Source organism: Bos grunniens, chromosome 16 (assembly GCF_055505025.1).
Source record: "Bos grunniens cultivar Pamir isolate PY7600 chromosome 16, Bosgru_T2T1.0, whole genome shotgun sequence".
NCBI classification, from domain to species: Eukaryota; Metazoa; Chordata; class Mammalia; order Artiodactyla; family Bovidae; genus Bos; species Bos grunniens.
The window spans coordinates 41,189,334-41,213,217 of NC_141180.1; the positions used below are offsets into that span (position 1 = coordinate 41,189,334).

The window sequence follows — 23,884 nt, forward strand, 5'->3', positions numbered from 1 at the left end:
AATTTTTTTTTAAGCTTCACATTAACTGGACTGTCTTTTTACTTCAGTACTTATTCTTTTTAATGGCTGTATAACATGCCATTGTCCAGGTATATTGTGCTTGTTTTTGAAAGGAGCTGAGACTATCTGACTCTCTCTATCCCTCCTGAACTTAAATAATCCTTTTCCTCTTTTTGCTTTAGGTTCATATTGGACTTCCCTGGTGGCTCAGACGGTAAAGCGTCTGTCTACAATGCGGGAGACCTAGGTTTGATCCCTGGGTTGGGAAGATTCCCTGGAGAAGGAAATGGCAACCCATTTCAGTACTCTTGCCTAGAAAATCCCACGGACGGAGGAGCCTGGTGTCCATGGGGTCGCAAAGAGTCGGACACGACTGAGCGATTTCACTTCTTCTTCATATCGGTTTAGGGAAGCACATTCAGAAAACGACTGTGGACAAGCTGGGAGGCCTCTGGCACTGGGGGCACCATCTTCCTACCTGCGGGAATGCTGGATCCAGGAGTCGTCCACAGGTGGTGGTGCGGGTGTGAACGTCGTGGCTGTGTTGATGTCGCCGATGACCACGAGGGCTTCTTTAAGGGCCTGGTACATTCGAAGCATCTCGTCCCGGCGCTGAGCCTGCTCCGCAGACTCCTCCATCAGGGTATTTTGGTCCTCTGAAGAATATAACTGTGCTAGGAGCTCGGAATTTATGAAATCTTTAACCTGTCGAGTCACCGCAGAAAAGTGAAAAATGGAAATGAATGAGTGACTGATTGATAAACTGGTTCAGAGCCTGTGGACAAAGTCCACAAAAGTTCACTCTGGGAAAGGGGACCCATCATGCATGTTCACTCTTCTTTCTTCATTAGCCTCCCGATGCCAGTAACAGTTTTCCTCTCTGTCTGACGGCCGTTGATACTAAAGAAAAACAGGTAGTTGAAAAGAGGGCCAAACCTCGCCATCATCAGGACAAGGCCTATTGGTCGTACAAGCATTTCTGCAGTGTTGTCTGTGGCTGCTTGGTTTATAGACAAGGGAAAGTGCCAGCAGGTAAGTGGTGGTATTTTCAATAGGAAACAATGATGTAGGGAAACTTAGGTAGTAACACAAGCTATGTATTCCTTGGTGTTTCAGCCCTTTACCTATCTTTTACCAAAAATCCCTGGAATACTATTAAGACCCCAGGTTTCCATGTTGTCTCAAAAGTGGAATTAGTACCAGTGAATATGTATTAAATATAGAATCATATATAATTATGCAAGTTCATTTACAAAAAAAGTGATACATTCTCTGGTTTCCAGAGCTTAACAGTGATGAAGACTGACATAAGGTTCCATAGTTAACCTTATATGACATAAAATTTCATATAAGAAAATAAATTAAAATATGAACAATTCATGTGAGTCTTTGAGGAGGGGCATTTTGTGGCAGGATGAGAATGGAAAGGATGGGTTGTCACATAGCCTTGCGGGAGAGAGAATCAATAACTGTATTTCATCAAGTCTAAGACACCCCTGATTTTGAGACACACCACTCTTTTACGTGCCACTAAGAAAGGAAAACCACTGTCAACTAAACTACGACAGAATGCCAAGGTATCACTGAGTGTCACATGCATCCTCGTGTCAGAAATGTTAAATGTGGAAAAAAGTGAATGTGAGAATCAATGAAATCCAATGTGTCTTCACAAGGTATCTGATTTAATTCTCACTGCATATGTATGAAGCATGTATTATTATCCCAATTTTACAGATGAAGGAACTGAATGAAGCTCAGAGAAGTTAAGTAACTTGCCCAAAGTCACACAACATTAAGTTGAACCCCACATCTTCGGACTTGTCTAGTGCTCTTTCCATGACCCCCTTGCCTCACTTTGAGTGACTAGAAAAGATAATTTACAGTTAAGCGTCAGGATTATAGTGTGGTACACAAGTATGTCACTTAACTTAAGCCTAGAAAAATAAACCACCTTGAATTTTTCAATGCCTCTGTTAAGAGAAAGTTAACACTTATCTAGAGTCACTAGATCTATGAAAGGCCAAAAGCGAGTATATTTAATTGTTACAAATTCAAGCAGACAACAGAACACTTATCAGATGCTCAAGATTCCTGGGTTGTAGTTAAATTTGTAACTCAGAAATGACAAGATTCTAAAACACATAACTTCACTATTTTTTAAAGGTATCAAACCATTTGAATAATTCTACTAATCAGAGAATTCAGCTAAATCACAGCTCTGTTGTGAAATAAATAAAAACTGTTCTCTGTACATATTCTGTAAACCAGGAATGATTTAAATGTAGAAGCAATCTAATACATAAGATGTATCCAGGCAACTGTCTGGTGGAAGGGGAAGTTTATGTGTGATGGCTGTAGAAGGTAAATTTGGCCAGGTAACTTGGGGCCAGATGTGAAGGCCTTGAAAGCCAAGGAAAAGTATTTGAACTTTATCCACTTGGCAATGGGGAGCCATGGAAGGCTTTTAAAGCAAGTAAGTGAAATAATAAAAGAGAGTTTTAGGAAAGTCAATCTGGCTGTGATTGGAAAAGAATTTGCAAGAGTGGTAGTAGAGATAAAGAATTCTGTCAGAAGATCACTGCAGATTTATGGAATGATAAGGGTTTAATTTAGCAAGGTTGCTGTAGAATAGAAAATATGGACACAGATAAATGATATTATAAAGGAAAAACCAGCTGGACTTGGTGCTGTTTGGCTATGAGGGGCAAGGAAGAAAGGAACAAAGACCCTTGAAGCATTGAAGTTTGGGTGAGTGGAAGTCAAGGAAAGTCAGGTTTAGAGAAAAGACAGTAAATTTGGCTTAAGAACTGTTCTCCTCCTTGAAGATTTATTTACTGCTAAACACACTTGCAGGTGCCCAAGGAGTCATACACATTTGCACAAATCTTCCACTGTGAGGTGTGTAAGTACTTGGAGAGATGGTGCAACTCCAAACTCAAAACCAGACAAGTTTCCTGGCATTGACCAACAGTTAGGTTAAGCTCTTTTGAAGCTTTACATCTTCCTGGAGTATCACTTAGAATCTATTAAACACAATTTAAAAGAAGGTCCTTCCAAGAATAGATTTAAAGCAGATCTGAATTAAGAAGCAACTGTCAAACAAACCACGAAATAAAATAATAAGAGCCTGCTTCGGCATTCTGATCAAAGATCTGCCTTGAATCAACTCTTCCACATCAAAATGTTACACATTAAAACCTGCCTACTACCCAATAGATTTAGCAATGTCCTGAAATAATATGAATGATTTTTAGCATAAGAGAAAGTGGCAATATAGTACAGTGGTTAAGGGCATATTCTTTGGAATGAGACAGCTCAAAATTTGAGTCTTACAGGACTTTCCTGCTGGGCCAGTGGTTAAGACACCATGCTTCCAATGTAGGGGTACAGGTTCGATCACTGGTTGGGGAACTAAGATCCCACAAGCCACGTGTCACAGTCCAAAAATGAATTTGAGTCCTAGCTCTAACATTTATTGTTCTTGGACAAAAAACTTAACATTTTTGAGTTTCAGATTCCTGATCTGCAAAATGAGGTTAAAGGTAGGAGCTGCCTCAAGAGTTGGTATAAGAAAAAAAAAAAAAAAGAGTTGGTGCAAGGATTCAGTGAAACAGTGAATATATATTGCCTAGCATGATGCCAGGGCTTTCCTGGTGGCCCAGATGGTAAAGAATCTGCTTGCAATGAGAGAGACCTGGTTTCGATCCCGTGGTCAGGAAGATCCCCTGGAGAAGGGAATGGCTATCTGCTCAAGTATTCTTGCCTGGAGAATTCCATGGACAGAGGAGCCTGGTAGGCTTGATGCCTAGCATTTAGGCAGTGCTCCATCAACAAAAGCTATCTTTTTATAGTATAAGGTCTAAATTGGGATTAGGTATGTAGAGATAGGCAGCTAGGGCAATAGTGCCAGCATCAAGTGACACAGTTCACGTAGAGCGAAGTTAACATTTATTTTGCACGTAAGAAAATTTAAAACTCTTCTCCTCCTGCTAGCCTCACTTTGTAATGCTATAACTAGAACAAAGGTAGGGGGAACTTTGGGGAGTTTCCAGACACTTCAGGGACTTTCTGAGCAGTTTGTATGTCAATGTTACAAATATTTAAATCAAGGATTCTGCACAATTGGAGGCCAAGTGGATCCCTTTTAAATGATAGCATTGAGAAAATACCTTACAGAACATGACCTAAACTAATTATACTTGGATGTGAGATTTGAAAGAATCTTTACGGCTTTAATTATAACACCTTATAACCTATACATCTTTGTGAGGTTCACCAAAAAATTCTCACGCACAAAGCCTCATTCCAGTTCAAACTCCACAGGCTAGATAAACAGGCATTACTGCGCCATGTCGTTCTGCTCAGTGTAAAGGAATGTGAGGTCATTAAAAACGTTCCACATGTTTTCCTCTCTTTCTGACTTTAACCCTTCTCTAGCAAACCTGCAGTATTTTTGAATCTTTAACTTTCTTCTTTGTCTTTATTACTAAAACCATTTAAAGCCTTCACAATTAGAAGAGATATTTATAGAATTTTCATACAATTCAGTTACTTAGAAGACCATTTCCTTAAAACCTTTTTGTTTCGAGACAGGAGGGGCCACAGAATGGCACAGTGATAAGTTTCATTCACATGAATATACCTATAAAAACTTAATTAAGAAGTTTAATTGTGTTCAGCTTTAGAGAGGGGCTTGGTTAGAATATATAGATTCCTTGGGATCTCACAATTCTCTAATTTCTACTTAAGACTGCTTTCCATTTCCCAGGATTTCATTTTGGTAAAGACCAACCAAGTTTTCCTTTGAAAAGGAATATCCTTTGACTCACAAAGGTTGAGCAAAGAAGATGGGCAGAAAAAAGTACATACCGTATAATTCCAAAGTTCAAGTACGGCAGAACTAATCTATGATGTAAAGCAGGAGAGTTACCTTTGGTGGTGAGTGATGGTGGGGGGTGGAGGGGAGCAAAAGTGGGGCTTGTGAGGCTTCTGGGTCTTAGTTGGGATCTGTTTCTTGAGCAGGATACAGAATTCTTGACTGGTGGAAATAAATTAGTGCTTTGGTATTTAAGATGTTCTTTCCCTTCAAATAATGAACATTTAAAATAACACTCTACTTCATACACGTTAAAGTTACAATAAGTTGGGGAACTAGGGCACATGTTACTAATTTTCCACCAAAGGGCCACTGGCCAAGGAGAGTGAAAGTAGACCTCCAGCGGTCCAGGGGCACAGGCTCCAAGTGTGAAATGCCTCCAGGTTTCATATTTGGTTCTTAAAATGTTTCATAAAACTTTACATTCTATTTTGTATTAGCTGGGTTTGTTTGACTACAAGGAACAATGTTTTAAATTACTTACTAGTTAAGATTCAAAACATTGTTTCTCGTATTCAAACAAACCCTAATCAAATTTTCAAGTAAAATGAACCCTCTGGGAAGACAGCCTATGTATATGCTATGGGGATCAGAGCCCACCCCTCTGGTTTGAGAAGACTAACAATGTTCTGAACCTTGCCATATGCACTGTCTGGTGGTGGACTGGAGAGAATATCAGACCATGAATGAGAAGACGTGGAGGTGGATTTTAGTCATGATCCTGCCACCACCAGCTGTGTGATCTTGGGCAAGTCACTTAGCCTCTTGGGGCCTCAACTTCTTCATTTGAAATGGAACAAAATCATGAGTACCCAACAGGTGGCTGTCCTATGGGTTCAAACACAAACTTATGTGCTGCTTTGCCACTGACACTTTTCAAATAAAGCTGGATTCACTTTCTTGATTCTCTAATCGAGAACTTCTGGTAGTGTGAGCTAGAAGAAGAGGCCATCGAGATGTGCTTGCTATGCGGTGTTATATGTGTGTTTTCTTTAAAGTCTCAAACAAAACTCTGTCGCTTTGCCTGTAGCCTGTCCGGAAAAACCGCCTGTCATAAACTTGCTATTTCTTTGTGCCGCTGTTACCTGGTATGTTTAAGCAATGAAACAGCTGCTGCATTTCAATAGACAAAGGCTTACAGTATGTCTGAGGCGAGGCATTTATTGCTGGCTTTAAACTTCTTAAACAATTCCATATGGAGACTTGAGTGGCAGAACACTTAATGTAAACTTTCAAAGGAAACTGCCCACCAAATTCTGAACTTTATGAAAGTTGGCTGAAACATATTCGTTTTCAGAAGGCAGAGTAGCCATTCCCATTTCAGAGAGGAAAGGCCACAGCCTGGCTTTCAATAGTGATAGTTAACAAATAGAGGACCCGGTTTTAGGCATTTATCGGTTCTGCAGGAACAACTAGCTTTTTCATCCACAACCATTTTTAGAAACAGCGGGGTTAAGGAGATGGAATTCAGAATGAGGAGTCAAAGTATTTAGTTTTCTTGTTATGATTTTAAGATTAATTCTTTCACTTGAAGATCTCTTCACTTTAAGTTTAAAAAAAAAAAAAAATCAACACATATGTATGACACAGTACTGGGTGTTCAGTGTGTTTCTGTTCCTTGTACTCAAAAGGGTGCTTTTGGAATGAACAAAAAGGGATCAGACGTTCTGTACCATAAGATGTCATGAGAATATATTTTTTTTTAAAGGGATTTGTATTTTTACATATACATAATTATACATATAAATTTATATTATACACACACATATATAAAACTATATACTTTCATTTTTGTTTTTCAGTCATTAAGTCATGTCCAACTCTTTGCGACCCCATGGACTGTAGAACACCAGGCTCCACTGGGCTCTCCAGGCAAGAATATTGGAGTGGGTTGCCATTTCCTTCTCTAGGGGATCTTCCCAGACCAGGGATTGAACCTGCATTTCCTGCATTGGCATGTAGATTCTTTACCACTCAGCCACCAGGGAAGCTCTATATACTTTTACATATACGGTAAAAATGTGGATAAAATAATATCCAAAGGAAAGCAATCATCCTAGATGTATAAAACTATTTTCTGGTAGATATAAAATATTATATTCAAACAAAGATAGCCATAATGTCATAAGAATCCAGCATTACATAATGTTTTTACTTTCTCCACATTCCTATCAATCTCTACCTCAAGGTTTGACCTTGGAGATCAAGTCTTAATTGAAGTGTTCTTTCTCATGATTCTTATGTGAGGTCTCCTTGAGGACAATTAGCAGAACTTCACTTCAATGGATAATACCTTTAGGTAGGGGTTTTGCCATCTCATAAAGCAAGTGAGTGGTGAGGGGTAAGGGCAATTATCCTCATGTTTCTTTGTGTGTGTGTGTTTCTTGAGAAGGTGAAAGTAGGATAGATCTGCAATCAGTTTTTTTTTCCCCCTTTTGACTAATTTATGTCAAGCCACTCCTCACAGCTATAGACAGGAAGTGCTATTTCCTGTGCTGATGATTTAATATAGTGCAGAGCAGAGCAGCGTTTGAACTGATGGCAGCACTAATGACTCTAGGTAAAACAGGGAAAAGATAAATGATTCTTAATCAGGAAAATGTTTAAATAAGCAAGTGCCTGGATTCCACAGCAAAACAACCTGAACTCATTTAAGTGAAGTTAAGAGGGTAATTTGAAAAATACACAGACTATTTGTTTAGTACTTTATATTTTTCAAAATGGCATAGAGTCACATTTATTATGTTCTCTGACAATTCTGGGGGGCAGCTCAGGGTTCCTAGTGTAGTCTTAGAAGTGACTGACTTCAGTCTAGAGGGGCCAAATGATTTGCTTCAGGTCACACAGCAGGCCATTGACTAAGCTTAAGTATATAATTTATAGTTTCCAATACATTTCCAATACATTGCTTACCTGCTGCTGATACTTCAAAGCATTCTGCTCACCTTGTTTGAATAAATGAAATGTGTATGAAAATAAAGTGAGTTAGAAACAAGATTGCTCATGTGACTGGGGTCTTCAAGTCAAGGAACTCATACATCATGAACAACAAACTGTCAAACTTAGAATTTTGAAAGGAATCTTAATATATGGATAGTGGTTATTTCAATTCTTTAGTAGGCAGCCATATTAGTTTCTTACAACTATACTTTTCATTGTATTGATACTTCCATATATACTATCTTGGGGAACAAATAACTAATCCAGATACCTTTTTATGATTCATATTTTATATATGGAGGAAATAGAAAGACACAAAGGATTGTTTTAGGTTAAATCTAGACAGTGTATTAAAAAGCAGAGATATCACTTTCCAACAAAGGTCTGTATAGTCAAAGCTACTGTTTTTCCAGTAGTCATGTACTGATGTGAGAGCTGGACCATAAAAAGGGTGAGTGCTGAAGAACTGATGCTTTCGAACCGTGGTGCTGGAGAAGACTCTTGAGAGTTCCTTGGATAGCAAGATCAAACCAGTCAATCCTAAAGGATATCAACCCTGAATATTCATTGGAAGGACTGATGCTGAAACTGAAGCTCCAATACTTTGGCCACCTGATACGAACAGCCGAGTCATTGAAAAAGACTCTGATGATGGGAAAGATTGAGGGCAGAAGGGAAGGGGGCAACAGGGGTTGAGACAGTTGGATGGTATCATCGATTCAACAGACATGAGTAAGCAACCTCAGGGAGAGAGTGAAGGACAGGGAAGCCTGGTGTGCTGTAGTCCATGGGGTCACAAAGAGCAGGACATGACTGAGCGACTGAACAACAACAGAGTTTGTAACAGAACCAAGTATAGAATCCAGGTTTCTCCTGAATTCTAGGGTGGGGCTCTTTTGTACTTTACCATCTAATTTTTGTTACAAGCAAATGTTAATAATATATTATTGATTTAAATAAAAATGTGTCCTTAGAAGATAATAAAGAATAAAATTGGTGGTGTACTTTTCAAGAATCAGAAAAGCCTGCTATAAAACACCCCATTATAGCCTATCTTATCTAAAAGATAAGTTCTCAAATAAAGCGGTATTATTTATAGTTTAGCAAAGTAGCGACCAAAAGAACCAAACCAGACCATGTAATTTAAGTATCATTTCCTGACTGCTGTAAAGATAACCATGAAAAGGGAAAGATTCTATGAAATATAGATCAATTACTTTGAGATCCTTGGTTCTATCATCTTACCTTAGAAAAGAAAAAGAAACTCATTTTGTATCCATGGTGATAGGGCAAAAACCCCTTTGCTAGGTTAAAATAGTATTCTATAATTTTTAGAAAGTGAGAAGAACCGTATTACCGTATTCTGTATGAATATGTAGAAAAGAATAGATATCTTTTGCTTTTAATTTCAAAGTCTAGAAGCCAGGGTATCTGGTTTTATTCCTGGCTTTGCAACTAATTTATTCCTTGACTATAGTATTTTTTCTCTGCTTTATCATGAGCAAATTCACACCCTTCTAGAGGAGACAGCCAATAGGAAATACCACTTTACTGTAGCTAGAAGTAATTTATGTTTTCTTTCCTAAGTTCCCTTCCACTCAGTCAATTACCACTTGTAATGGAAAATGATAAGCCTGGGTAATAGGTGTTTTGACCATCCAGAAAATATCACAAAGAAGCTGAAGAGAGTGTGAGCAATTTCCACGCTAGTATGGGATTAGAAGTTAAAAATGAGACAGCTGATAAACACTTACATTATTGATCATAAGGTGCATTATTGTTTTGGGGATTAGGTCTCGGATACATTTGTTGATAATAGACATATAGGAGTCTACAAGGTTGCGAATGGTCTCCACTTGTCTCTCCAACTGTGGGTCCATAGAAAAGTTTTCTGCTTGGCCATTCTCATCATTTTCAGTCTAACAGAAAGGAAAGAAAAACAAGGATTATTTCACATTGATTCAGAAGAAAAAAAAATATCAGACATTATCATATGATTGACTTCTGTTTACTGAATTTGAAGTTGTACTACCAGATGGTAACATCTTTATCTTATCAAACAGCCATTTATTCTGAAAAGAGATCAGAACCACACAGTTATTATTCTACCTTTAGCCGGCCACAATCAAGGAAAAGCAAAATACTGGGATTCTGAATGAATGTTTAGACAGACAATCAGATAAACAGTGCACCTAACAATGTACCTCTAGAGAACAATGTAATCTTAAGTCATTTTCAAGTTGGCCAAAGAACTGAATCCAAGTATCTGATGCAGATGTAAACCTCTGGGAGGGGTCTCCAGGGATTCTATAGATTAGAAATAACCTTGGTGGTGTTCTGGAACTCCTAGGTCTGCTCTGGAATGGATCAGCACTTGGATCAGTCCAGATTTAAAACTAAATCTCCTAGGCCTGGCCTGGAGCCAAAATAAGAGATACAGGGAATAATGCATTTTTCCATGCACTTGCTGGAATTTGTTCTATAAATTCATGCTTCTGTCATCACTACTAAAGGCTGGCTCCACTGTGAAAAACTTAGAGTTTTAACTTCCAACTTGTTATTCTTTGAATAAAACAGAATACATCCAAACACAAAGCATTTATTTGTGCAACATGAGAGAAGCATCTGTTTTCTATACTCTGCAACTTGAGTTAATTAATTTTGGCTTATCCACCAGAGGCTGGGCTGGGCATCTTCATCATTAAGGGCTGACCTGTTGGCTTGGCATTGAAATCAATTTAGAATAAATGGTCTCCATTTCAAGTCAGGTTGAACCATCTAAGCCCCAGAACATGATACAAATACTGTTAGTGGTCTGGCTGCTTTCTAGCATTTGGAAAGATTTAATTACTAATGCAAAAAAAGAGGGGGATATAATTTATTGCTTCCAATGTGGACATGAAGTAATTTTCTTTGGAAATGTACCTACTTTGATCTGCCAGGTTTTTAATCATCCAATCAGTTCTTGTCAAAGCACTGTGCTGAATTGCTTAAATGGATCTATAAATAAGTGTTAACTTTGGATCAATACGTATGTGTGAAAGGCATATTTGTAGGCCACAAGATCAACAATAACAAAGATAGAAATTAGTTCTAAACATTTATATAGGCTTCTGTTGCTTTTCTAACACCTTACAAATATTAAAATAATATGTGCTAACTCTAAAACACAACAGTTACTTTCCAAACCTGAGTCGAGTCACATACTTCATGATGACAACTGGAGGACATTTCTGAGGCATCTTACTGCTGCTGCAGCAAGAGAGGGGATTAGATGTCAATAATGACAGTTGTTTCCCTATCCCTATACTATTTCTTTTTAAATGGTCTTTGGTCACTGAAAGAAGTAAATCAGGTAGTTCCTTACTTTTATCATTAATTTGTAATATAAGCACAATAGGATTTGGGATAAATAGGTAACTAGGGTGATAAAGTGGTAAAGTGATAGAGGGAAGATCAGCAAAGGCAGTGAAAAAAACTCCCCAGGGCATTAAAAACTACTGAAGATTGTGTGCCACACTAAGCTTAAATTCTAAGAATCAGTGGTAACTGCAATGTTGTCTTAAGGGCATCGTATTTGAAAGTAAAAATTTAGGTTTAAACTCAGGCTTTATTAGGTACGGTTGTGTGGCCACACCTCACTTATTTAATGTAACTGAAACTCAGCTTCCCCATCTTTAAAATGGGGATAAATGAGATAATGCATATGAAGTAACCTAGCTAAGGGCCTTGTGGCTTCTCAATAATGTTAGTTTCTTTCTTTCCTTTCTGAATATTCATGGAATGAGTTAGAGAGCTGCTAGGTTCTCAACACACATTATGAAAATTTAAGCTGAAAAATTTGAGCACAAGACATTTTCAATTCAAATAATATAAAAATAGCAAACTACTATTTTTAAATCTCCATGTTTTCTACAAGCTAGTCTCTTTCCCTGGAATCCCCTCCTTCCATCTGTGAAGACCTTTTATCTTTTAAAAGTCAGCTTCACCATCACCTCTTCTAGACAAACTCCCAGTGGCCCTCAGACCCACCGTCACTCCCTGCACAGTACTTCATCTGTGTCTTGTACTACCATCTATGATTTATATCCAGCCTAGGTATGCTTCTCCCACTATTAGACTCCAGGGTCTTGTTTAATTCTCCCTTCTCATCAGCTAGCACAAAGCTTGATGTACCAGAGAAAGAGAAGGAGGAGGAGTTGATACTAAAAAGGCTTTGCCTAAATCAAGGAGGCTGCCTCAGTACATTTCAGGATCTCTAAGAGTGCCTATTTGTTACAAAATTGGAGATGAGAGAAATCCCAAGTTGATGAATTAGGATCCACTACTACTTCATCATAGTGAAAGTGAAAGTAGTAGTTGCTGCGTCCCCTCTGACTCTTTGCGAACCCATGGACTGTAGCCCACCAGGCTCCTCCGCCCATGGGATTCTCTAGGCAAGAATACTGGATTAGGTTGTCATTCCTTTCTCCAGGGGATCTTCCTGACCCAGGGATCAAACCCAGGTCTCCTGCATTGCAGACAGATTCTTTACCATCTGAGTCACCAGGGAAGCCCTGATTATAGTGAGGATGATAAAATGACGATGAAATCCTGTATGTATCAAGTGAAAATACATGACCTACAGCTTTCTGAGGAAAACACCTTTTACGTAAAGCAATATATATCTCCATAATAGATAAAATGCATTTTATTTCGTCTCTCTGACCTGAAACATACTGGGATTTTGCTGTCGTATTTAACAAAAGGGGATGATGGCATTTTAGCATCAACATACTTTCTCTGCCAGGAACATGTTTGAGCACTTTCTGTGTTCTAGGTACTGTGCTAAACACTTTACGTAGATGATCCACACCACAGCCTTAGGAGGTGGGTACCTGTTATCATCAACCTAAGAGCGTGCTGAGGCTCTGAGAGCTGAAATGTTCAACAAATATAAGGTGAATATAATGTGAGGGGCTACGATGGTAGCTCAGCTGATAAAGAATCTGCCTGCAATGCAGGAGACCCCAGTTCGATTCCCGGGTCAGGAAGATCCCCTGGAGAAGGGATAGGCTAGCCACTCCAGTATTCTTGGGCTTCCCTGGTGGCTCAGTCGGTAAAGAATCCACCTGCAATGTGGGAGACCTGGGTTTGATCCTTGGATACAATGTGAAGCCAATTTCTATTTTTTTTTAGGTATAAAAAAAATAAGAACTATTATGAAAAGGGGAAAAACCCATAATTCGTCAAATCAGTTTCACAGATAAAATAATAAATGTAAAAAGAGTTTCTAGGAAAAGATGACATTTAAATACTTATATTTGTAAAAATAAAAAATATGATTGAGCCAAAAGAGAAAACCGGAATAAACAGTATTTATTAAAAGAACCTCTAGGAAAATGAAACACCAGGAAAATTATACCACCATTTCTATTTTCATATAGAAACACTAAATTTTCCCACTTTACCCTATACTTAACTTCTAGCCTTGCTTTAATTTCTGCATATCAAAATATGCAAAAGACATTGACTTTCACTTTTTGAAACCAGATGAAAGTAATAAGTAAAAAATTGGAGTGAATAGAGAACACTGAACAGTTCAATTCTCAACATTAAAAAAAAGAAGAAACATTTCAGAATAACCAGTAAAATAATTAGAAATTCTCTTTAGGTTTTAGAAATCCTAGTAGATGTGTAGTTACATGTAAATCTTAACTACTCTGATAAGACCATGGGCATGATGGGGAGTCACAGAATTCAAGTTATGATTTTAGAAAGAGAGGAGTAATTGTCCCTTCTAATATGTCTAAGATGAATGGGGGAAATGTATATATGTAGAATTTTTTCTTTTAACCGAGTAACTGCAGAGAGCAAATGCTCCCTTAAGCAAATTCTCTATGATTCTCTTTTCTGTATGAATACTGTGTATGACTGTGTATTTTTTCTTTGTTTAAATTATAGGATTGCGATAGGATTCTTTGCAGTCTAAGCACTGAAGTGACAGCTGTTTATCATTATCCTCATCAAGGGAATGTAAAATAAAAATAGTAATTTGTCTCTGATCTTTGAGGCAAAAAAAGAATGGTCTGCAAACATTTAACCTTTTATGTGCAGGTTCATTGATGCTGTTTACAAAATGTGAATAATATTGTGAAAACCAGCTTTCCTTTTGAAAAATAACAATGGACAGGCCTTCCTATTGTAATTTTTTTTCTAAATAGCTTTTGAGAAATCTAATGCAATTTAAATAATCAAAAATAACAACTTAGAATTGCTTGTAAAAATTAATATTATTTACACAGTATTCAAGAAATAGGCTGCTGTATAAAATTTTAATTTAAATGCTTATTCCTAAAAACTTGAATGGAGAAGGGAATGGCAATCCACTCCAGTATTCTTGCCTGGGGAATTCCATAGACAGAGAAACCTGGCGGGTTACAGTTCATGGGGTCGCAAAGAGTCGGATACGACTGAGCTACTAACACGCAAAGACCTGAAACTTCAACAGGTCAAAGAATGAAGGAGCCAGATCAGAAATAATTCCTGCCATACCTCAAAGCATCCACTACAGAAAAACTCTGGGCTTTACCAAGATGTCTATTTTTCATGTTTTGTCTTTGTCTCCTTCCTTTCCTTAAAGCTCTTACTTATGTCATAAGCTTCTTTGAGGATCCTGAAACCATCTGAATAAGGCTGGTGACTGCACTCTTTGGGGGCTTCCCAGGTGGCGCTAATGGTAAAGAACTCACCTGCCAATGCAGGAGACATAGAGATGTGGGTTCAATCCCTGGGTTGGACAGATCCCCTGGAGGCGGGCATAGCAACCCACTCCAGTATTCTTGCCTGGAGAATCTCCATGACAGAGGAGCCTGATGGACTACAATCCATAGAGCCTCAAAGAGTTGGACATGAGTGAAGCGACTTAGCACACATGCACAGAACTGCACTCTTTAAAAGTGAAATAACAGAGATACAAAGTGTCCCGTCAGGAATATACACATAAACATACTACAGAGCTCAAGGGGGCTTTGCTGTGTCTCTTCTCACCAGTGGAGAACTTGGGGAGATAACCTCCAGATTTACACAACTGATTTTTTTCACATAACCAGCATCTTATTATTGTTATACAGTTCTCCACTACTGTAAACAAAGGGTGTGTGTGTGTTAGTTGCTCAGTCGTGTCTGACTCTTTGTGACCCCATGGACTGTAGCTCACCAGGCTCCTCTTTCCATGGGATTCTCCAGGCAAGAATACTGGAGTGGGTTGCCATTTCCTTTTCAAACAAAGGGTAAAAAATATAATTTAACTTTTCTTAGTGAAGCAGGTTATCATTATGAAAATATGTTGCCATGGTAATGCTGCTTTGAATCTTCCAGCTCCACCTTATGGAGATTGTCTCAGTAAAAACCTTTCCCCACTCCCATTCACTTCTAATTTGCAGAGGCCAGAAAGGGAGGCAACCAAACTTTTAAAAAAAGACTGTGGGAGAAACATGCTTCAGGAAGTCTTTGAGGATAGTCGAGGCTGTGGTCTGTTATTTTGGGACAAGTATTTCACTATAAAGTCAATACAAATGTTTACGTAGTGCCTAATGTGGTCTGTGAGAGACATAAATGAAGCCTAAAACCACACACCTTGCTTGTAGCAGGGTAACACAGTGTCAGATGAATTAGTGAGTCAAAGGTGAGCTCAAGCACGGTGGGCTTCTGGGGAGTCTTTACTGATAGCAGCATTCGAGATGGACCTTCAGAGTTGGGTAAGATTTCAAAGGCAGGCCGAGAGAACACGCTCATTACTTTCCCCTAGTACTTAGCACAGGGCCCTAGTACTTAGCACAGGGCCCTACATTTAACAGGAGCTTCGTAAATATTGTGGAATAAATGACGGAAAAAACTAACCAACCCAGGCCATTTCCTGAGGGATTGGATTTCTGTTTCTGAAGGAACCTGAGCGACTGAGCTTCAGATAACTGGGGTATTGTTATACAGCATGATCTCTTAGATTCCTACAAATGAGTTCAGCCTCTTATTTGCCTGGAAAGGGTAAACAGCTATCTGCATTGAGAATTGTATTTCAATTGATATAAAGATTTTAACAGTCTGAAGATGTCTACAGATGTGAGCGGTATTTGTAGTCAGAACACTGGGAAGCAAAGGGGCATTAATTTGCACCTCCATTCTGTAAGAAATAGCCCTATTACAGGAGAAAACACTGAGCCTCACCTGATCCAGGGTACACAGGGGATAACCACTATGTTAGCAGGCAGGACCCAACTTTTTCTGATTCTGTTATTTTCCTTCCTTGACTCTTCTCCTTTACCTACTGTTAATTTTTTAGTCTCTCTATAGCTTTGTATCTCTTCATCTTATATAACATCATGATAAACATTATAAAACTATGTAAGATTAATATGAAATTAAACAGACATTGAGAAAACCTTTAGGGTTTTAAAGATAATTATTTGATTAACAACAACAAACCTATCTTAATTCTGATGTAGCTATATATCTTTTTTTTTTTTTTAAACTCTCATTTAGCTCAACAGCTGCCTAACAGTATATTTCTGTCCAGTGCCCTGTATGTCTGAAAGTGAAAGTGAAAGTCACTCAGTCCTGTCTGACTCATGGGGTCACTGTATAGTCCATGGAATTCTCCAGGCCAGGATACTGGAGTGGGTAGCCTTTCCCTTCTTCAGGGGATCTTCCCAACCCAGGGATCAAACCCGGGTCTCCCGTATTGCAGGCATCAGGATTCTTTACCAGCTGAGCCACCAGGGAAGCCCAAGAATACTGAAGTGGGTGCAAGTGAAAGTTGCTTAGTCATGTCTGACTCTTTGCGACCCCATGGACTATACAGTCCATGAAACTCTCCAGACCAGAACACTGGAGTGGGTAGCCATTCCCTTGTCCAGGGGATCTTCCCAACCCAGGGATCAAACCTAGGTCTCCCACATTGCAGGCAGATTCTTTACTAGCTGAGCTACCAGGGAAGCCCATGAGGATTCTTAAAGAAATCTAAAAATTTACAAGCTCTGTGTTGAGGTACTCCTAGAAGTTATAATAATTCCAATCTAGGTTTTAATCTAAAGGCCTGTATTACTTTATATAACAGATAAGTTTATAAATATGAAAAATACAGATATATAAAATATATTACATATATAAATACATCAAATATTACTAAACAGTATTACTAAGAATTCTTTCTACAATTGGTAATATTTAGTTTTGGAAAATTTCAATCTTTATATACCGAGTTTACTTGCCATGAATAGCAACCTTTCATCCAAACAATAAACAGTCTAAACAGAACAATTTAAAAGGTTTCTTCAAAGATAACCATTCCCCTCACCATCATTTTTGGTTTTAGATTATTTTAGTAATTTCAAAAGGGACAAAGTTATTTTTCAATATTAAGTATTAGGATTAACTAACAATATTAACTGTTTAAAATTTAACTTTGTGATAAAACCCTTTTACTAAAAGAACTGAAATGACAATCAACTGATACAAATTTCCTTTTTGATTAAAAAGTAATTACATATTTTTGGAATAGCAGAACAAGAACTAGAATATTTCCAAAGAGAAAAACCACCAGAACACAGGAACAGATAAAATAAAGGTAAACATAAAAACAATCTGTGAGGATTAATTTTGTTTGACAACTTCGCTGGACCATGGACTAGAATACCGATATTTGATACAAACATTCTGAATATTTCTATGAAAGTGTTTTTGGATGAGATTAACATCTAAATTGGTGGACTTTCACTAAAGGAGATTGTCCTCTGTGATATGGGTGGGCCTTATCTAATCAGTTGAAGGCTTGAATAGGACAAAAAGACTGGCCTCCCTCAGCAGAGAATTCTCCAGCAGACTCTCTTTAGACTTCATCTGCAACACTGGCTCTTGTTTCTTCTACAACAGACTGCCTTCAGACTCAAATTGGATCACTGACTCATATAGAGAGACATATCAATATGTATAAAACATGCACATCCTATTGGTTCTGTTTTTCTGGAGAATGCTAATACACAGTCTCACTATAGATTATAAAACAGTATGTGATTCAGTGTTACATTGCTTAGTGAAATTAATAGGTGCTGTAGGAATTCAGAGAAGCAGAAGATCAAGGAGGCTGTGATGGCAAATTACAATGGTCCCACTCAAATGATTTAACTGTACTTCTTAGCATTCTCTAAGTGAGAGGGAAATGAGTTAAAAAATAATCCATCTTCATCCTCTCTATTCTATCACAAGGTCGTGCCATCCCTCCTCTGTTGACAGACCAAATATGAATGTGGGAAGTCTCCTCTCCCCCACTCTCAGTTCTGGTGGTTAGATGGGACTGCATGGATCAGGCCAAGTACCCTGTCACCAATCTACCTATCTGGCCTGGCCTCTGTGATGACAGACAGCAATGTGACCAAGAAAAGCCAATCACTGCACATCTGTTAGAACTGTTAGAAGGAGAAGCTCCCTCTCAGTTAGGATGAGAGCTTCTTAAGATGTAAGCCTGAGGGCTAGCCTGCGTCAGAGTGAAGAGGGCTCAAACCTGCCAGCGAATGAAGTCAACACGGAGAACTGTATAGATGAAACATGGAGAGAGGCAGATATTTAAAGACATTATTGGAATGTCTGGATCTGGCTCTGACAGCTCTGTCTACCTCTGGACTGTGCAGTCATACCAGGCAGTAAAGGGTTTTGTTAGTTTTAAAAAGTTAAGTACACTTGAATTTAATTTGTTACCTATGTCCTAAAGAATCCAAGTGAAGAAAACATCCAGAGATAGTCATGATGTCCTCTCAGCCTTAAGTCTTTTTCTTCCACCTCCACATACTCATCCTTCAAGGTTTAGTGCAAATGCAACACATCTTTGAATGCTGCCTCTAAAACACAACACCCTCTGAACATTCAGTTTAGACGTTTGATCCTTTGTCTTGTATCTTAGTTAGGTATGTAAATGTTGACTTCCCTAACCAAAATGAAAGTTTCTTGAAGGTAAGGATCATAATAGTTGATGGCAAATATGCAGTTAATCTCAACAAAAAGGTAAATGTTATAGGGCTAAAATGATGCTAAGAAAATTCTTAGTGGACACCATTACTACACTGATGCATTCTTATTACATTAGTACACATACTAGTTAGTGGGCTATATTTTTTCTTTTTTCTTCAACCAAATTGGTAGACTAACTTCTACCATATAAAAATGTTTCTACGTTGAAAGTTATGATGAAAAAAAAATCTCACTAAATGACAATAAAATGTCAGGGAGTATTCAAACTGCTTTACATATACTAACCCATTTAATCCTACAGCAACCTTATGAAGTAGATACCATTATTTATTATGGTTACTATTTGAATTTTACAGTTGAAGAGTCTGAAAAGCAAACTCGTTTAAAGTCACTTAGTTAATAAGTGGTAGGGTGGGAATTCGATACAGGTATTTTGATTACAGGATGTACCCTCTTAACTGTTACATACTATGAGCTCTTCTCCATTCTTGACTAGGGTGGGGTTGATGCTCACCCCACCAGCAAAAGTGATATGAAAACACCTTGAAACAAAACATATGCTTCCAAATGCTGCTAGGATAGTCCGGTGAGAAATGCCTTGTAGACATAAAACAATTCTTCATGATGATCATGATGAAGGCTCTTCTTTGATTCAGAGTGATGCTTTTGCTGCTGCTAATTTTCTAAGATCACTATCATCACAAATGTTTCATACTCAAGTAACCAAACGTTATGATCACAAGAAAAATCCTAGTGGTATAATTTATAAGAAAATACCTGAAGACTAGGAACAAAAATGACCATTTCACAAGAGTAATTTATGCTTTGGGAATTCTATTATTCTCATCTAAAAATGCATAACTGCAGGGAAATTTCAAATTATTACTTCTATCATACAATTTGTTTAACAGATACTCTCATTAGAATCAGGGTATTAAGGGGTTATAAGGTCTATGCAATGAACACTGGGTCTCACACAGATTAGATGATGGACAAAAATATGAAAGAAAAATAATAACTATTATAAAACAGAATTTGTTTGTTGTTCAGTCCTTCAAAAATGTTTACGTGGATGACTACTGATGCATTATAGTAAAGTTATTTAAGTCCTAGGGAGATCAGGGGCGATAAAATTCAAGTATTATGAAAACAGCATGGGAGGTCATAAGAGACTAACTATATAGTAAAATAACAGCATGGTACACAGTGGCTTTAATTTAGTTCTCTCTTATCTTAAAGTTCAGTGTAAATAGAGTACTTGCTTTACATGCAAAAATATGTAAAAATAAACATAAAAGAATGCAATGGATTAGAAACACACAATGGTAAAATTCTTTAGGTAGAATCATTATGTCTTTCAAGAGTATTAGAAAAAAAAATGAAGCCTTTAAAGAAGCACCTATAGTCAAGAGTTTTGCATTTCTTCAAGGTCCACTGAACACTGTAGCTGATAAAGTTGTCAATGGGATTCTACTGCAGAATTCTCAAAGGTCTCAAGATAACATTTTCAGCCATGGCACCCCACTCCAGTACTCTTGCCTGGAAAATCCCATGGATGGAGGAGCCTGGTAGGCTGCAGTCCATGCGGTCGCTAGGAGTCGCGCACGACTGAGCAACTTCACTTTCACTTTTCACTTTCATGCATTGGAGAGGGAAATGGTAACCCACTCCAGTGTTCTTGCCTGGAGAATCCCAGGGACGGGGGAGCCTGGTGGGCTGCCGTCTAGGGGTCGCACAGAGTCGGACACGACTGAAGTGACTTAGCATTAGCATACAGATGGTTTAGTGAATATACCTTGCCAACATCCTAGGGTCCCCAACAGCCTTACCAGATGATCCAGATAAAATATCTAAAAGATGCTTTAGGAAATTTAGATTATTTTCTGTTAATATGATTACCCACACCAATATTCTGACCTGGAGAATTCCATGGACTGTATAGTCCATGGGGTTGCAAAGAGCTGGACATGACTGAGTGACTTTCACTTTCATTTTTCATGTACCATCTCACTGCTCTTGCTCATTAACAATACCTCAGTTAAACTAAGTACTAAAAGTGAAATTAAATTGAAACTGAGAAATTTATTCAGAATTAAGACTTATTCTTACTCCTCCAACAGGTGATGGATACAGTGTCTTAACAGTCCAAAGAAATAAAATATGTCATCCTATAGAGATAAAATGCAAGCCACATTTCTGTAGCCACATTAAAAGACACTATGACCAAGTGGGCTTTATCCCAGGGATGCAAGGATTCTTCAATATCTGCAAATCAATCAATGAAATACACCACATTAACAAATTGAAAAATAAAAACCATATGATTATCTCAATAGATGCAGAGAAAGCCTTTGACAAAATTCAACATCCATTTATGATAAAAACTCTCCAGAGAGCAGGAATAGAAGGAACATACCTCAACATAATAAAAGCTATATATGACAAACCCACAGCAAACATTATCCTCAATGGTGAAAAATTGAAAGCATTTCCTCTAAAGTCAGGAACAAGACAAGGGTGCCCACTTTCACCATTACTATTCAACATAGTTTTGGAAGTTTTGGCCACAGCAATCAGAGCAGAAAGAGAAATAAAAGGAATCCAAATTGGAAAAGAAGAAGTAAAACTCTCACTGTTTGCAGATGACATGATCCTCTACATAGAAAACCCTAAAATTACCTAGAAAATTACTAGAGCTAATCAATGATTATAGTAAAGTTGCAGGATAGAAAATCAACACACAGAAATCCCTTGCATTCCTATACACTAATAATGAGAAAACAGAAAGAGAAATTAAGGAAACAATTCCATTCACCATTGCAATGGAAAGAAAAAAATACTTAGGAATATATCTACCTAAAGAAACTAAAGACCTATATATAGAAAACTATAAAACACTGGTGAAAGAAATCAAAGAGGACACTAATAGATGGAGAAATATACCATGTTCATGGATCAGAAGAATCAATGTAGTGAAAATGAGTATACTACCCAAAGCAATTTATAGATTCAATGCAATCCCTATCAAGCTACCAATGATATTCTTCACAGAGCTAGAACAAATAATTTCACAATTTGTATGGAAATACAAAAAACCTCGAATAGCCAAAGCTATCTTGAGAAAGAAGAATGGAACTGGAGGAATCAACCTACCTGACTTCAGGCTCTACTACAAAGCCACAGTCATCAAGACAGTATGGTACTGGCACAAAGACAGAAATATAGATCAATGGAAAAAAACAGAAAGCCCAGAGATAAATCCACGCACATATGGACACCTTATCTTTGACAAAGGAGGCAAGAATATACAATGGATTAAAAACAATCTCTTTAACAAGTGGTGCTGGGAAAACTGGTCAACCACTTGTAAAAGAATGAAACTAGAGCAGTTTCTAACACCATACACAAAAATAAACTCAAAATGGATTAAAGATCTAAACGTAAGACCAGAAACTATAAAACTCCTAGAGGAGAACATAGGCAAAACACTCTCCGACATACATCACAGCAGGATCCTCTATGACCCACCTCCCAGAATATTGGAAATAAAAGCAAAAATAAACAAATGGGACGTAATTAAACTTAAAAGCTTCTGCACAACAAAGGAAACTATAAGCAAGGTGAAAAGACAGCCTTCAGAATGGGAGAAAATAATAGCAAATGAAGCGACTGACAAACAACTAATCTCAAAAATATACAAGCAACTCCTACAGCTCAATTCCAGAAAAATAAATGACCCAATCAAAAAATGGGCCAAAGAACTAAATAGACATTTCTCCAAAGAAGACATACAGATGGCTAACAAACACATGAAAAGATGCTCAACATCACTCATTATCAGAGAAATGCAAATCAAAACCACTATGAGGTACCATTTCACGCCAGTCAGAATGGCTGCGATCCAAAAGTCTACAAGCAATAAATGCTGGAAAGGGTGTGGAGAAAAGGGAACCCTCGTACACTGTTGGTGGGAATGCAAACTAGTACAGCCACTATGGAGAACAGTGTGGAGATTCCTTAAAAAACTGGAAATAGAACTGCCTTATGATCCAGCAATCCCACTGCTGGGCATACACACCAAGGAAACCAGAATTGAAAGAGACAAGTGTACCCCAATGTTCATCGCAGCACTGTTTATAATAGCCAGGACATGGAAGCAACCTAGATGCCCATCAGCAGATGAATGGATAAGAAAGCTGTGGTACATATACATAATGGAGTATTACTCAGCCATTAAAAAGAATACATTTGAATCAGTTCTAATGAGGTGGATGAAACTGGAGCCTATTATACAGAGTGAAGTAAGCCAGAAAGAAAAACACCAATACAGTATACTAACGCATATATATGGAATTTAGAAAGATGGTAACAATAACCCTGTATACGAGACAGCAAAAGAGACACTGATGTATAGAACAGTCTTTTGGACTCTGTGGGAGAGGGAGAGGGTGGGATGATTTGGGAGAATGGCATTGAAATATGTATAGTATCATATATGAAATGAGTCGCCAGTCCAGGTTCGATGCATGATACTGGATGCTTGGGGCTGGTGCACTGGGACGACCCAGAGGGATGGTATGGGGAGGGGGGAGGGAGGAGGGAGGAGGGAGGAGGGAGGAGGGTTCAGGATGGGGAACACATGTATACTTGTGGTGGATTCATTTTGATATTTGGCAAAACCAATACAATATTGTAAAGTTTAAAAATAAAATAAAATTTAAAAAAAATAGAACTTCTATATGGCAAAAAAAAAAAAAAGACACTAAAGTAAAACAAGTGAAGTGCATTTGAATAATGCTTTAATGAAATATATCCAAAATATTATCTTTTGACATATATTTATAGGCTAAGTTGTATCTGCCCCAAATTCCTTTGTCGAAGTCTTAACTCTCAAAACTGTATTCAGAATGCGACTGCATTTGGAGAAAGCATCTTTAAAAAGACACTTAGGTTAAAATGAGACTTTCTAGGGCATGCCTTAAACTGATGTGACTGGTGTTCCTCTAAGGAGAGAAAATGAGGACATGGGCACACACAGAAGGAAGACCAGGTGATAACAGAGAGAAG

At 37.9% G+C, this 23,884-nt stretch overlaps 1 protein-coding gene across 17 annotated transcripts in view; it reads right to left on the bottom strand.

Moving 5' to 3' along the window:
• Positions 1 to 23,884, bottom strand: part of DNM3 (dynamin 3) — a 658,236-nt gene that overhangs the window by 42,676 nt on the left and 591,676 nt on the right. For all 17 annotated transcript variants that reach the window (XR_015143475.1, XR_015143474.1, XR_015143472.1 and 14 more), the window contains 2 exons: positions 9,571 to 9,735; positions 479 to 705 (listed from right to left, as the gene is read on the bottom strand). Coding sequence is in view for 12 of the 17 variants with exons in the window: in XM_086344642.1 (XP_086200768.1) it covers positions 479 to 705; positions 9,571 to 9,735 (392 nt within the window). In the remaining 5 variants the exon portion in view is untranslated. The remainder of the gene's footprint in view (positions 1 to 478; positions 706 to 9,570; positions 9,736 to 23,884) is intronic.